Below are 14,504 nucleotides of genomic sequence, written 5' to 3'. Positions count from 1 at the left end.
AATTTACACCATGAATGGCACACATAGACTGCATTCATCATTCTTAGGCTTCATTCAACACCCTTGCATTGTCACCCCATGACCACTTTTAATGTACCAAGATAATCAATGAAGCACATCTAACAAGTTTGAACCTCCCAAATTCTTAAGTTACATAAACATTTATTTAAAATGCACATAGTATGCATGCCCCAATCCTCCCTATGGTTGTTTCTCTGTGGCTTGTACCATGAAATTTGGGGAATCTTTATTTTGTGTGAAGACATTCACATTGTCCAATGCTTCCAAGAGCAGGACCAACAAGCAAAAGGAAAAAGCAAATAGAGGGGCCAAATATCCACGGCACATGGGATGAACAGTGAGAATCGGCCATGTGTTGGAATCCAGCATGGAGACCCTGATCCCCAGCACAGGCATGCATCTTTTGACGTGGGCTTGAAGCGTGTATGGGTCGGTCACTGACAATCTTCCTTCCCATCTCAAAAGTGGGGACTGACTAAATGAATGAATGAATGACTTCCTGGCCCGCTCCTCGTCACTATGGCCTCACCAGGCTCCTATATCCGCCCACGGGCCGTGGGCGTCCCCGGGTCCAGGCGAGCCCCCCGTGGGCCAGCTATGGGACCCATTGCCGTTCGGGCAGGCGTGGTGGTGTCGGCCAGCCAACGTCATCGCTCAGCACAGTTTCAGTTCGTAGTTGTATCCTCTCTCTGCCTTCTTCCAATTCGCCCTTGGTGGTGAAACGTCGGCTGATTCTTCTGTATTCGGCTGCGTGCGAGAGCAGCTCAATTGGGTTACTCTCTGCCCTGCAGTGTGCTGCCAAGTTAGAGAAGTAATTGGGGGTTGGGAGAAAAGATACAAGTCGTGAGGAGGTGATTCTGGAGGTGATTTTGTTGCGATGATTTTGTTTGGCTTCTTTCTGTTCTTTCTGCACTAGTGGTTCTCAGCGAATTTAAATTTATGGAGACAAGGTGGCTTGTAAGTCGAACTGAGATTGATGAAAAACTAAGATGATGGTAATCAGCTTGACAGCTTTATTTTCCTCTCAACTTTGGGAAATAGCAATTCGAGGGGAAAATGTAAGTTGGTTTCAGATGGTTGGGAGGGGGGAAATTTTGCAAGAACATGGGACGCTGTAGGATTTTTCCTTTCCTCTGATACAGGACTGTTTTAGGAGAGACTTGCGCCTCGGAGTGCAATCTCGAAGCTGAATTGCAACATTTTTGTTCACTGAAGGAGTGAAAAGCTGTTCTGCATCAATGAACTATTTCGTATATTGCTGTGCTACTTATTTTTTGCTTCTCGCTTCTTTCGAGCTGGTAGCAGGAAGTTCTTTGGGCTCCATGATGTTATCAGGATCGCGGAACAGCTGCGGATGAATTGTTAACCTTGGTTATAGACTGATATCATTTTGGCCCTCTATTACAGGCCACGCGTTGGCGAGGCGCACATTTTGCCAAGGCAAGCTCTTCTTCAAGTACTTCTTGGTCGTAAGAGTTTAGTATTCGTGCAAACACATAAACCCTTGCAAAACCCCACAGCGTTCCATGTTCCTGCAAACTTTTCAATCTCCCCAGCCAGCTAAAACCCACTGTTAACGAACATAATTAATAAAATAAAATTGAACAACGTTTGCAACAATTTCATCCAACCTTGGAAATAATCACCAGAGGGGTCGTTGTGAATATGATATCAAATCCACTGCTTAGATACTTTCCTGGCGAAACCTTTTGTTGTGTTACCCTAGACGGGCATGCAGTGTTTTCCCAAACTTGAATGTGATATGCTCAAATGAACACAGGCACTGATCTAAGAAATAGAAAATTTGGACCTACTACGGGTTACACTTCCAGTGTCCAATAGTTACCAAACCGTACAAGCAATTGAGTGAGTCTTTCTCACACACACACTGTCTGTTTCGAGAGAAAGTTACTTCGTTGGAGACGTACTCCACACTGCATGCTAATCCACCTACAAGAGGAGCATTACAGAACTCATGAATCTTGCTCGCAGTGAAGGAGACAGCAATGCTGGTGAAACCAACGAGATTAAATTGCTTTCCACATGGATTGTGGTGGCCATTACTCGTGAACCTTGATGTGTCTTGATTTTCTTGCCCGTCTTCCTGATCTCTGACCCTCAGAATCGGCTGCTTCAATTTTAGCTGCTGATTGGTGCAGCCTGGGTGCGAGAGGCTTCGGTTTCCTTGTGGCTTGATCACATGCTCTCACGTATAATTATCCTGTACAATTTCCGAGAAGAAAAAAATAATTGATAGATATAGAATACCCATTAGAGACTTAAATTTGCGCTTCAAGGTCCATGTGAAAGTCCGGGAAACTCGCAGTGGGTCATGATTACTCCCATGATCTGCAAACACCTGCTGAAGAGAACCTGGATGATTCAACTTCTCTTACCAAGCTTGCCTAATAGATTGCATTGAAACTACGAACACAGGCTGTGCTGAGCGATGAGGACAATGTCTGAGCTGGAGCTGGAGCTGTGTGGAACTCACCGCAGCGATAACAACGGGAAAAAGCGGCTGCCCGAACAGCAATGGGTTCCGAGGCTGGCCGGGACCCAGGGACTCCCAGGCCCCTGGCGAGCGCCTATAGTAACGACATGGGGGCTTTCCATCTGGCGCTGCTACATCCACAAGCTGTGGTAATAGGAAGGGAGTCTAACGAATTTCCAGTACAAAATACACTGTTGGAGTTCCGCCATTCGTATCGCGGCCATCTAGGGCCTACAGGTTTGCGGTGGTTGTGAGGACCCACCATTGCTGACAGGGATATAAGCAAGCGCCGCAACGTCTACGTCATCCGCTCTGGATACTGTTTGTTATCGATTTCTACTGAGTCAGTGCGAGTTTGGATTTAACGTGTGTGTCAGCTTGCCTGTAGTGCTAACCCTGATTTCTCCTCGCCGAAGTTGCCGTTACCGCAGTTTTCCTTTTATGGAGGAGGTTTACAGCATCAGTGGATGCCATGGTTCATGCACGAAAGTCATTTTTGGTTGATGTATGGGTTGACTAATAGATAGCATTTGGTTCGGTGTAATAAGATCAAAGTAGCGTAATCAGGGTTAGGTGGTGTGTGCAAATGCATGTGCATGAGGCTGATAGAAAAGTGAAAGATCGTTGTTGGGTTTTGAATAATTCGATTGCGTTGATTGCCTGAGCTCTTATTGTTGTAGTTCAAAAAAAAGTTGGAACCCTACCGATTGAGCACAAGGTATGTCTCTGTTTTAAGTGCTGGTTGAAGTACCCAACGGGAGGTCGCTTCTGTGAGTCCTTCCACCTCTATGTGCTGTGGCAGCGCGGACTAGAACTTATTTACTTCATGTGTAGTTCCTTAGGGTGGTTATTGTTGGGGGTTGTGGTTTGTTGGTAAGTCGGCTGGAGATCTGCTACGTGCGCTTGGAGGGTGCCGATGTACGTGTGCTCAGGAATGGAACAAGAGACGTGTTGCTGTGCTACAAAAAATTATTATTAAATTTATGGGGTGCTTGTTTATGAGTTGTCCTATTATTTTTTGCGACCGTAATTTATCCGTTTGTCGATTCAAGGTTGTTAGATTAGAGCCCGGAGTAGCTTTTAAAGAGCACGTCGATCTGTGGGTTTTGTGAAGGAGGAAGAGGATAAGTCATTCTGTGTCTGTAATTAACAGCATTGTTCTAGGGCTCTGCAGCTTTTGCCACGGCAGATTTGAGCCTCGAGAGGTTTTTAAGTCTCAGCGTAGCGAACAGATGATGACAAAGTACTTGCAATTTTTTTCATCATTATCACCACAAGAGCTACGTTAATAGCCATAGTTAACAACGCACAGGACTGCGAGGTTCCTTTGTCATCTGCGTACAAATCCTATGAGTAGAACCCAAAAAGTATGCTTAATTTTAAGGACAAGGAAGTTATTCCATTGGACAAGTAGAGTATAGTTGTGTATTGTATCGCGATCCTTCAAAACGCGTCGTGCCCGTAGACCTCAGTTTAGGTCTATGTCTCCAGTAGTTAGAAAAATAAACAAAAGTACACATACTGGTTGCAATTTTAGATGATGCGGCATTTCTTGATAAGTGCATCTCATACAGTAAGTGCATCTTCGCAGGATTACCGATTGGCGTTACACGAGCCAGTGCGATACTGAAACCGCATGTTACGAAGACTGTCGTTTTGTGAACAATACCCCTTGATTGACCAGCTATGTCGTCTGCTCAAAGACTAGAGTTTTTTTTGTCGACATCCGAATTCTGCTCTTTCTTTAATCCTCCCAGCAGTCGACGAGTTTCCCCATTCTCCGATGAGATGACACACAGGTTGGTTTCCATCGGTACGCCTAACCCGTTTTTCTTCCTGGTTAGACCTGTTGTCCTCAGATAACTCGCCAACAAATGACCAACACTTCGGATGATGATAATGCTGTATATCCTTCTAGTAAAAATCCACTAATTTTTATTATCGTTCTTAAAAAGCACAGTTCACTTAGTTGCCAGTTTTTCACTCGGTACTGCATGTTTCGATCACGTTGACAAAACCTGGATCTCAAGCACGTAAAGTTACTTTGCCGGCGACGTTATTATGGCTGAAAATTACTGTTTCGATCAACAGTTTAGCCACTTGTCGTTAAATCGACTTATGCCTTTCTCCTGTGAAAACTAGCTCTCTGTGGAACCTGCCGATTGACACGGATTTCGAGGACTGCGAGTCTCACCGTGATGGCTGCGCATATTCGACGACATCAATACTGTGCGATTCTCTCGGCTTATCATCCCCGAATTCCCCGCGATCACCATCATCACCTTCGTTCAAGTCCTTTGCATCTGATTCTCCACGGTACAGCCCAAGAGGTACATTTCCTAACCATGGTTGAGAACTTTCGTTGAATTGCCGCAGCACGTGTTTTATGTCGGTGCTTTGTATTGATATTCCCCAGTATAGATGTATGATGTCGAGAAACATATAATCCGCAACAGCGTGGTTTAATCATCTGGAAGGGTTAAAATGAACAATGAATTTACAATTATTCGCACAATCACTTGACATCAATCTCACGGGTCAACTAAGAAGCTTATTTTACCTGAATTTTGCACACTTCGTCGCTGACAATCCATGTGATGTGTATTCGGGCGTGGTCACGTGCAGAGAGAAATGGAGCCAGCTTGTTTGCAGATCATCCGAGGGTAGAAATTCCCGAACAAAATATTGACTCGCCTACTGCCACCGGAAAAGGCCCCACAGTGTTCGTGTGGGACATGGATGAAACCCTGATAGTCTTTCAAACCCTCCTCGATGGGCAATACGTGGAGCTTTTTGACGGTTCCAAGGACTCTCACAAGGCCACACAGCTTGGCCGGCGCTGGGAGCGACTTGTTTTGGAAGTGTGCGACGAGTATTTCTTCTATCAGCAGGTAAGGAGTTCTCGTCCTTTTCTTCCAAGTCTTGCCTGCCAGTCTCTTGTCTGGCACGACCTTCAGGGTGCAAATCTCACAAATAACCTCAAATTTATTTGGAAGAGTGCTTGTCAAACAGCAAAGCGCGGTGATGCTCAAACCCTGAATTCCAGTGATGCCATTCATGTCTTCATCTTGTATCACAGAGATACTACTTCAGCTGTCGGAGGCCATAAGAATGTTTGCTAACAGTGTGACGGTGATTCAGACAGAAGAGTTCAATCATCCAAATGTGGATTCGTTGCAAGAGTATGACGATGGGATCAACCTTGACGAGTACAAGTTTGAGGACATGAGCTTGACGCCACCATTAGATGCTGAGGATTTGCAAAAGCTAAGATACTTGTATCGGTACATCAGCCAGCTGTATGAGCAGGTCAAGATTTTCACTCTTCTTCCTAAGAGCACAGATTTGGATATCTGCAATCAAAGTGATGTTCGCAATTCAGTGAATGAACGCGGAAGTACTTACGCTTTTCGACTGCCTGTTTCTTTAGTTTCCTTTCTGGCTCAATATAATGAAGGGGATTTTCTCGTGTAGTATGTCGTAACATCAGACATTGACGGTTGTTTAGATCTACCATTGTTTCACAGGGTCTGGAAACTTTTCTGAGTCCAGAGCAAGCCAAGGAATGGGACGACCTGTATGAAGAGACAGACTCATTTACTGATGGCTGGCTTTCTTCTGGTAATCTTCACATCCCAAAGTATTCCTTCTTTTTTAACAATCTGCCCTAAGAGACCCAGAGTCATGTGCTAATAACTCTTGGAACATAAATTGAGTCGTGCTGCTGTACAGTATAGAATGAAGCCCACTTCTTGCTCAACCCTCTCCGGTTTTGTTGCACACTAGGAAGACAAAAGCTGAAGGAGTTTCAGAAGGCAAACGAGCAAGCATTGCAAGATGAGCTCCGAGAAACCGCCTCGTGTAATAAAAGCACTGAAAGTACCTCTGAGTCTACTGCTGCCTCTTCCAACTCATTCAATTACCTCGTCACGTCCGGGACCCTGATTCCAACCCTTGCGAAGTGTTTGCTATTCAAACTCAGCCCATATTTCAAACCCTCAAACAGTAAGCCTTCAACCGTCTCTTATCCTACTCATGTCTATTCCTCTGTTTGATTGAGGAGTGCTGTTAAGTGTCTCGCACTGGCATGATTTGAGGAGCATGAAAGCTTACTGTTTGAGGGTTTCACCTTGTGCTGGGAATCACCTTGTGAAGGACTTCATCTCATGGTCCTAATGTTCACAACCTTTTGGCGCAGTTTTCAGCTCCAGAGAGGTAGGAAAATTACAATGCTGTCGATGGATTCGAGATCGTTTCCTAGACCGCAACACATTTCCTAAGTTTTGTGCAATCGGCGATGGGCCTGATGAGAGGGAAGCTGCTCGAATTCTGACATGGCCTTTCGTGACAATCAGCACCGATCCGAACTCTTCTGATCAGCTGCCTATGCTCTCGATCACGGCCATCCAAAATCTTATGAAATCCGTGTACAGGGATTCCGAAGATTCATAGGGACTCAACCACTGATTCAACCAATACCGATTTTCACGGTCTCTTGTACACCATATCCTTAAGGTTCATCATCTAACGCTAGATAATATCGTTAGTTGTGTGTGTGTGAGAGAGAGAGAGAGAGCTCAAATGATGCACAATTCATTCCTCAAGTTCACCACAAATTGAATGCCTGCACTTGTTTAGCCAGTGTAAGCTTCTTTTTGTCAAATGAGTACAGTTCTATGTTATTCTAAAAATAATAATTTTAAATTATCTTATTGTTTCTTTTTATTGTTTTATATTATTTTCAAGTTATGAATAAATAATTTATATTTTAAGCTATAAATAAATTCTATTAAGTTATGTTACAATTGAAAACTTAATCTGTTTTATTTATTTACTTGATAGAAAAAGTACTTTGATGTATCATTAGTTGGATATGGCATATTATGAGGAACAAAATTTGATTCTTTACCATACAATTGAATAATTTTCACAAATGATCTAAAAATTTTAAAAAATATTAACTATATAACAATAAAATAATATATTATATTAAATATCTTATATATATATATATACAACTACACAAATTAAACGAAAAAATAGAATTAATTTTTTTGAAGATAATACCAATCTTTTTTCTATGGTTGTTTTCATTTTTAATAGAGAATAGTATTGTCTACGCTTTTTTTGAGTTGCAATCTGAAATTTGAAACAAAAGTGCCAAAAAAAATAAAAAATAAAAAATAAATATTGTACCTAAATTTCAGTATATAAATTGTAAAAATACGTACTAATTTTGTAACTTGATACTTTAGATTCTTTTGAGAAACACCATGTGTTCTTATTCTTGTTATTTTAAACATTAAAACATTAAAGCACGTAATTATTTGTTGATAGGATTAATTTCATCTTAATTTTAATCACATGCTATTACAACACATGGCATTCAACAATAATACAAAAACCTTGAAAAACCTCAACAAAATTTAGTTCACTACAATATTGTCAAACTTCAAATGGGTTTCTTAACAAAACGTTAATTCTACAACATGTAAAAACACCAACCACCAACCAAAGCAAGGTAGCAATTTCACAAACAGTTCAAATGCTTCCAAAAAAGCACACGATGTGTGCTCTTCTATGCTTTTGTGTTGCAGATATTGACGTGGAAAGTGGGATTTTCCTTAAGGTTCATCTTCAGTCTCAGTTTCGTAAGAGTAGCCCTAATTTTATTTTGACCAGAAGGGTTGCTTCAGACCAGGATTTGACTGGGTGGGTTGGCAGTTGCTACGCATTTGTTCCATGCTTTTCGTGCTGTGCTGGAGTTGCAAGCTGTTTCTATAATTAGGAGGAGAGTAGACTTTAGAATTCGTCTGTTTGCATTGCTTTGTTGGAATATTTTTACATCCTTTTTTTTTAATTATCTTTTAAGCAACTATGTTTTCATTTGGCTTGTGACCCAGCTTGGATTTTGCTTGCTTTAACAATGGCATCTCCAGCTCCGTTGCTATGTCTTGGATAGAGTTTGTCTTTGCAACTCTAGATGCGAATCTTTGTGAGCTGTGTATCTTGCACTACAGAGACAATCGTCAGTGATTGTTTCTGCAAATTTATGGTTCGTAGAGTTTTGGTTTTCAGGAAGCTCTGTGTCGGTGATTGATGGCTGACCTGGTTACTGGGAAGTATGCCTTCTCACGCTTGAGAGGTGACGAGCCATCGGGTAAATCCTCACTACTCTTCTACATTTTTCATCAGTTGCTGTACGCCTTAGGAATGAATTAGAACTAATGACAAGATCCTGTGTTGGTCCATCTCAGTTCTCCACTTATCTCTATTGTGATGTTAGATGTTTAGCTGGAGCTATGTCAGGTAAAGTTTGTAGTGAAGGAGTGGATTTTCGTAGTTTAGGATTTGATGCGGAAGGCTCTAGCGAGGAAGATATGAGCGCAATCGATGATTGAGGACGAAATTTCACTGGTTTTTCGTAATTGGGAGTCTTCAATTTCATATGATAAAGTCAGATACGTTCCCAAACTGTGAGAATCCAATGAACTCAAACTAAGTATTTATTCAGCGTTTCTGGGTTTTCAGAAGTGCCGAATAAATACTTAGTTTTTGATGCTAATATCAAATGTCCTACTGCTGGGTTTAACCGTTTTGTGGCACACTGCTGAATTTCAGTGTCTCTGTAACCCTAATTTTACTCCAATTGAACCCCTCCTTACGAAGCTTTGCACAATGGAATCTTTTTATATGGTTGCTGTGCCCATCTGAACTATCACTGCTGGTGATTGGAACTCCAATGTCCGTATTTGTTTTACTTTTCGCGTAAGAGTAAAATCCACTGTGCACTTTATGGCATGCGTATCCTCTACAAGCTTAAAATTGATGTGCAAGAAGTCTTCAACCGAAAAATTAAGCTTATGGTGGATGTCGTATTTTGTAAATTGGAGACCTGAGCGCAAGGTGTTGCCGGATGTTATCTAGGATGCTATCATATCCCACCTTCTGATGATGTTTCATTAACAGCAGAGAAGGGTCTCATGCCAATCAATCACATTATGAAATTGACATGGTGAACGATCTTCTTTGTAGCTTTTCAACTATTGATATGTAATGTAACAGTCCGAAACAGCGGAAAGCTTATGCTTCATTTTTTACCTTATTTTCTAAATCAGGGCTTTTTGTTTGTTTGTTTGTTTGTTTGTTTGTTTTTTTGTTTTTTTGTTTTTTTTAAATTCCTCGAATGGTTACGTTGATTTGATTTTCGTTCAGGCAGATGAAGAGGGGAGGGACGATGTGGAGGGGACGAGCTCGCGGGAAGAAGTGGAAATCACCAATGATGGGACTGTGGACTTCCGAGGACGGCCAGCTATCAGGGCAAAGACCGGGGGTTGGAAGACATCCTGGTTTATATACTGTAAGTCTTGTGAATGACTAGAGGGTTAGGTTTCCATAGGTATGTGGAATAGCTTTTGGTGCCATTGTGAATGTGCCCATGTCTATTGATGATTGCACATTCTTATTGGATTAATTTTCTATGGTCTGATGACTTGACCAATTAATTCCAGCATGGCAGGACTGGACAAAGAAGTCCAGTGATGTTCCCAGCAGCCAACCATTGTGAATTAGTCTGGGATGAATCCTACACCTTGTATGTGAAACTGACTGAGTCATTGAAGGTTTTTGTGGTGTGCCAGCCAACCAGGTGTTCGCAAATATGGGTTTTTACGGGTGCTCTGCCAATCTGGTCAGGTACCTGACATCTGTGATGCACCAAAGCAACGCGACAGCATCAACGAACGTGAGCAACTGGAATGGAGTGGGCTATATCACTCCCCTCATTGGAGCATTTCTGGCGGACGCTTACTGGGGACGTTACTGGGCCTCTTTTGTCTTTACATTCATCTTCGTTATTGTAAGTTCATAATACCGGCATCTTACCCACTACCTAAATGCTTAGATAAAGCTTAATAGCAGTTCTTCATATTCATATCATAGCTTGTGGCACATTTTAAATGAGAGCGCTCTGAGCAGTTACCGCAACAACCGTGTTCATCATTGTTACATTATTTCACGTTCCATGTGTTTGAATTCATTTGGCAGGGCATGATCTTTCTCACAGTTTCGGCATCCCTACCATCACTACGGCCCCAGCAATGTGCCACTCAAGACTTGTTGTGTCCTCAACCATCCTCTGCTCAAGCAGCCTTCCTATTCTTCTCCTTGTACATAGTAGACCTTGGAGCGGGTGCTTTCCAATGTGTGGTTACACCTTTGGGAGCGGATCAATTCGACGATGAAGATCCTGAGGAGAAAGCTCAGAAAACTTCCTTCTTCAATTGGTACTACCAGTCGATGAATATGGGAGGGCTCTTAGCTGGGACCTTTTTAATTTACATTCAAGATAACGTGAGCTGGGGCTTGGGGTTTGGCGCATCTCTCATCGCCGTCGTCATCGGGACGATGTGTTTTCTTGGAGGCACTCCATTTTACCGGCACAATCTACCTGGCGGTAATCCCATTACCAGAATTACTCAAGTGATTGTTGCATCAGTTAGGAAGTGGTATATCAAAATCCCCATTAGCAGTGAACTTTACGAGGTTCCGGAGGAGATGGAGTCCATCATTCAAGGCAGTCGCAAAATTCGGCATACAAATGAATTCAGGTTTCTGGACAAGGCAGCCGTGGAGATGGATGGGGACAAAAGTGATGACAGTTCTGCCAATCCATGGAGACTTTGCACCATCACTCAAGTTGAAGAGGTAATTCTTCATTTCTCATCACCTGAATAGTCGAAGTTTGCTTGCATTCATCAATCCAGCGAGTCTAGATTTTCGTCCTTTATGTTTTCTGCTTTAGCCCCCTCATGCCTCTGTTTCACACTTTCATTTGCTCAGGTAAAAGTCCTTGTCCGGATGATTCCCATCACAATCACCAGCGCCATGTTCTCCACTATCTACAATCAGATGTCGACTGTCTTCGTCCTTCAAGGCGCAACTATGGATCTTCGAATGGGATACTTCAACATCCCTCCTGCGTCTCTCACCGTGGTTGAGCTTCTAAGTGTTTCTGTCTGGGTGCCAATCTACGATTTTTTTCTAATCCGCCTTGCTTCGAAATTCACAAATAACCCGCGAGGGTTCACCGAGCTCCAACGCATTGGAATTGGGCTCTTAATCTCGGTGTTCTCAATGGTAGCAGCTGCCTTGTTGGAGATCCAACGCTTGGAAGTGGCTCGACTGCATGAACTCCTAGACGACCCCACGGTTCCTGTCCCACTGAGCGTCTTCTGGCAGATACCTCAATATTTCTTTGTCGGAGCTGCGGAAGTGTTTACCTACGTGGGGATCTACGAATTTTTTTATGGGGAAAGTCCCGATGCCATGCGGGGATTGGGCACTGCTTTCGCTTTGCTGACTGTTGCCCTTGGGAGTTTCCTGAGCAGCGTGCTGCTAACGATTGTGACGCACTTCACCAGCAAGGATGGCGCTCCAGGTTGGATCGCAGACAATCTCAACAGGGGCCACTTGGATTACTTCTTTTGGCTACTAGCGGGCATGAGCACTGTCAATCTCGTGTTTTATGTAGTATGCGCCAGATGGTACACAACAAAGCAGACGTGGGGCCCTTCCAAACCGGCAACTCTTTCTTCCGGGACGCAATAACTTTAACTCATTGATTACCCTGCTATTTTAGTGTTCTTTCAATCTGATATATGATACAAATCAACACAATAGTTGATGGATGTTCATCAGGTCATTTTTTAGCAGTGAAGCCTAGTTGATTTCAGGTCTCTGCGAGATTACTATATCCATGAAGAACTGCGATGGAACATTCTTTGTATTCATTTATTTCTAGTTCCTTTTTTAGGAGCCATATGTCGATTTGGAACTCGAAGAGAAGGTTCGTTGATCGAAACATCAGTGCTCTCGCTCCTCCAATTTTTGTTATTGACCTCGTCTTTGGAGACATACAACTGCTTTTGGCCTTGGGTGGGAAGTCATGTGAGATGCAAGCATTGTGAGCACAATCGTAGATCACAACGACTCTGAGGCTCTTGAGGTTACTCAAGAAGTTTCTATCGCCATTCCCGACGCAACTGAATACCAACAGGCTGGAGGTGTGGAGCAGCCGCTTGAATATCCCCTTCAGCATGTGCTACACCTCCACAAAGTCCTGTGTGGGGTGCCGAAGTTTCCACACAAATCCCGAAGTGTGGCCTCCTGGCATCGTAACATCGTAGCTATGCACAGTAAAACGATTTCACCTTGCTGTGTGGATACTCATTGAATGAAGTGAGTTTAAGGCTAACGGGTATAGAGACCTCCGCAAGTCTCCGACCACAAGAAGCCCGCCTCCGTACTACCTCACCCGGGGGCGTCATAAAATTTGGGATTGTCACATGCACTTTGCCTCAGCATCATCTCCAGACGTCGAAAACGCATAATCGATGGACGCCACTGCTAGTCCGCTAAGTTATGTAGGCAATACGACCCATGAGCTCGTCACCATGTGGAGATGGAACACTAGTAATATGCCTGCAACTATAACATTGGATACTTCGAATGGGAGAGGAAATGAATTTGGAAAGAGAAGCTGCACAGCTCGGAGTCTATGAAGAATTCCTGAGTACCGATCTATCGTTCAGCTGCTCGAGCATTGTCATTTTGGTCTTGTGGGTCTTGTGTGCCGTGTTCTGCTAGACATCCTCATTACCATTACAGACAGTCACCGGCAACAGGTGCACAGCAAGGGGATGATGCCCAGTGTAGAGTTCAGTCTTTCAGTTTTGAAATCTTTCTGTTGCAGCTGCTAGATTTCAGAGCTGATTTTATTCATGACTTTATTAGACGAACTTCCCACAAACTGAATTTATGTGCGGATTTATGGTAATGTTGTGCGAATATATTGTTCAGACGAGCTTCTTTTGGCACCAGGTCGAGAGAACATCCGAACAAACAGACTACTAGGTCTGTTCTGGTTCTCAGTCAGAGCTAACTTCAGCCACATAACAATACTCATTTGGCTGCCTCTTTTTGATGACATACACATGATTTGTGCTCATTTTCTCCTGTGCAATGAGCACCTTCTCACCGTCATAAATGATAAAATAACCCCCTTGATCACATGGACATTCCCCGAGCTCAGTAAGGTCCTTGTCTGAGTTCTCGGATGGCGCACAATACCGTGAGCGGAGCATGATAGGCACCTTGCCGATATAGACTTTTGACAGATCTTCTTGCTCAGTGTCCTCTCCATCTTCAGTTTTTCTTATGACCAACTTTGTAACATCCACATAGAATGGTGCTAAATATGTCAAGTTCCGAAGTCTAGCAGCTCTCGGCCATGGTATAGCTGTTTCACAATCAGCTTCAACCATCAGAAGTTTACTGAGATAGATTTGACCAAAATAAATTTTTTAGCTAACCCAAACTAGAACAATCCAAACTTCACGTCAATACAGCGCTCGGGAGAAACATCCGCTTAATACATTGTTGGATCCCGTTATTGTGTGGATGCCAAGAGGCAACTCCTACCACCATGCAATTCCTTGACATTATTGTTAAAATTTTGGGTGCAATTTTCTGTCTTTTTCATATAAATATATATATATATATATATATATATATACATATATGAGTGTAATGTTTGATAAAAAAAACCAACTTACTCAAGTTACACAAGTTACAGCTTACAAGTGTTCCGTACAGAAGTAATATGTGTAAAGCTCAGCGGGTGATAGTCTTATCAATCTTCTGTGTATGCTAATGTTGAGTTCAGTTAATCAGCAGAATCTCCAGTGCAGACAATCCCGAAGTATGACTTTTGAAATGATTCATCCCCCCTACATGTTGCAATCCCAATAATATCCATCTTTGATCGAAAGTGACTCAGGACAAATATAGTCTTTTTATGTTTGCTGCCATGCAACAGTGAACAATATCCAATGAAGTTCAGAGACAAACTTGGTTGAAGCGCAAAAAATGGTTCTAATCCACAATCATTTCATGGGGAAGTGAACCAGAAAATGCACGAGAGTTAGAA

General features: G+C 42.8%; 2 protein-coding genes and 1 long non-coding RNA gene across 11 annotated transcripts; all 3 read left to right on the top strand.

The window, feature by feature from the left end:
• The first annotated feature begins 744 nt into the window (after positions 1-744).
• LOC149989940 (uncharacterized) lies at positions 745-2,836 on the top strand. Of its 2 annotated transcripts, none has more exons than XR_016505059.1 (3): positions 745-884; positions 1,429-1,461; positions 2,458-2,836. It is a non-coding gene; the product is annotated as an uncharacterized LOC149989940 (long non-coding RNA). The 2 variants fall into 2 exon arrangements; XR_016505060.1 differs by lacking the exon at positions 745-884 and adding an exon at positions 888-1,016.
• LOC112282124 (protein phosphatase EYA) lies at positions 2,834-7,248 on the top strand. Of its 3 annotated transcripts, none has more exons than XM_024519389.3 (8): positions 2,834-3,020; positions 4,107-4,314; positions 4,658-4,845; positions 5,141-5,406; positions 5,657-5,824; positions 6,043-6,136; positions 6,302-6,520; positions 6,714-7,248. In XM_024519389.3, exons 2-8 carry the CDS (start codon positions 4,202-4,204, stop codon positions 6,965-6,967), a joined length of 1,302 nt encoding a protein of 433 aa, XP_024375157.1. In that variant the 5' UTR covers positions 2,834-3,020; positions 4,107-4,201; the 3' UTR covers positions 6,968-7,248. The 3 variants fall into 3 exon arrangements, with proteins under 3 accessions (XP_024375157.1, XP_024375149.1, XP_073392913.1); XM_024519381.3 differs by having other exon boundaries at positions 2,834-3,233; XM_073536812.2 differs by having other exon boundaries at positions 2,834-4,314.
• Positions 7,249-8,106: 858 nt separating this feature from the next.
• On the top strand, positions 8,107-12,377 carry LOC112282098 (protein NRT1/ PTR FAMILY 8.1). 6 transcript variants are annotated; one of them, XM_073536790.2, is made up of 6 exons: positions 8,107-8,227; positions 8,594-8,675; positions 9,735-9,875; positions 10,138-10,373; positions 10,562-11,221; positions 11,357-12,377. In XM_073536790.2, the coding sequence occupies exons 2-6, from the start codon at positions 8,615-8,617 to the stop codon at positions 12,122-12,124; spliced, it is 1,866 nt and encodes a 621-aa protein (XP_073392891.1). In that variant the 5' UTR covers positions 8,107-8,227; positions 8,594-8,614; the 3' UTR covers positions 12,125-12,377. The 6 variants fall into 6 exon arrangements, with proteins under 6 accessions (XP_073392891.1, XP_024375093.1, XP_024375111.1 ...); XM_090253541.1 differs by lacking the exon at positions 8,107-8,227 and adding an exon at positions 8,864-9,530 and having other exon boundaries at positions 8,548-8,675; positions 9,731-9,875; positions 10,156-10,373; XM_024519325.3 differs by lacking the exon at positions 8,107-8,227 and having other exon boundaries at positions 8,260-8,675; positions 10,156-10,373.
• Positions 12,378-14,504: the final 2,127 nt, after the last annotated feature.

Source organism: Physcomitrium patens, chromosome 1, assembly GCF_059467195.1.
Source record: "Physcomitrium patens ecotype Gransden chromosome 1, ASM5946719v1, whole genome shotgun sequence".
Taxonomy (NCBI): Eukaryota; Viridiplantae; Streptophyta; class Bryopsida; order Funariales; family Funariaceae; genus Physcomitrium; species Physcomitrium patens.
The sequence above is the reverse complement of the archived record's forward strand: the minus strand, read 5'-3'. Positions and strand labels throughout refer to the sequence as shown.

Excerpts from the sequence above, each read along its gene's own strand:
- LOC112282098 (XM_073536790.2), top strand. The coding sequence starts at position 8,615 with ATGGCTGACCTGGTTACTGGGAAGTATGCCTTCTCACGCTTGAGAGGT. Across the intron at positions 8,676-9,734 it reads GAGAGGTGACGAGCCATCGG|ATGAAGAGGGGAGGGACGAT; the intron begins GTAAATCCTCAC and ends TCGTTCAGGCAG. Across the intron at positions 11,222-11,356 it reads CCATCACTCAAGTTGAAGAG|GTAAAAGTCCTTGTCCGGAT; the intron begins GTAATTCTTCAT and ends TCATTTGCTCAG.
- LOC112282124 (XM_024519389.3), top strand. The coding sequence starts at position 4,202 with ATGTCGTCTGCTCAAAGACTAGAGTTTTTTTTGTCGACATCCGAATTC. Across the intron at positions 5,407-5,656 it reads AGTATTTCTTCTATCAGCAG|ACAGAAGAGTTCAATCATCC; the intron begins GTAAGGAGTTCT and ends ACGGTGATTCAG. Across the intron at positions 5,825-6,042 it reads TCAGCCAGCTGTATGAGCAG|GGTCTGGAAACTTTTCTGAG; the intron begins GTCAAGATTTTC and ends ATTGTTTCACAG.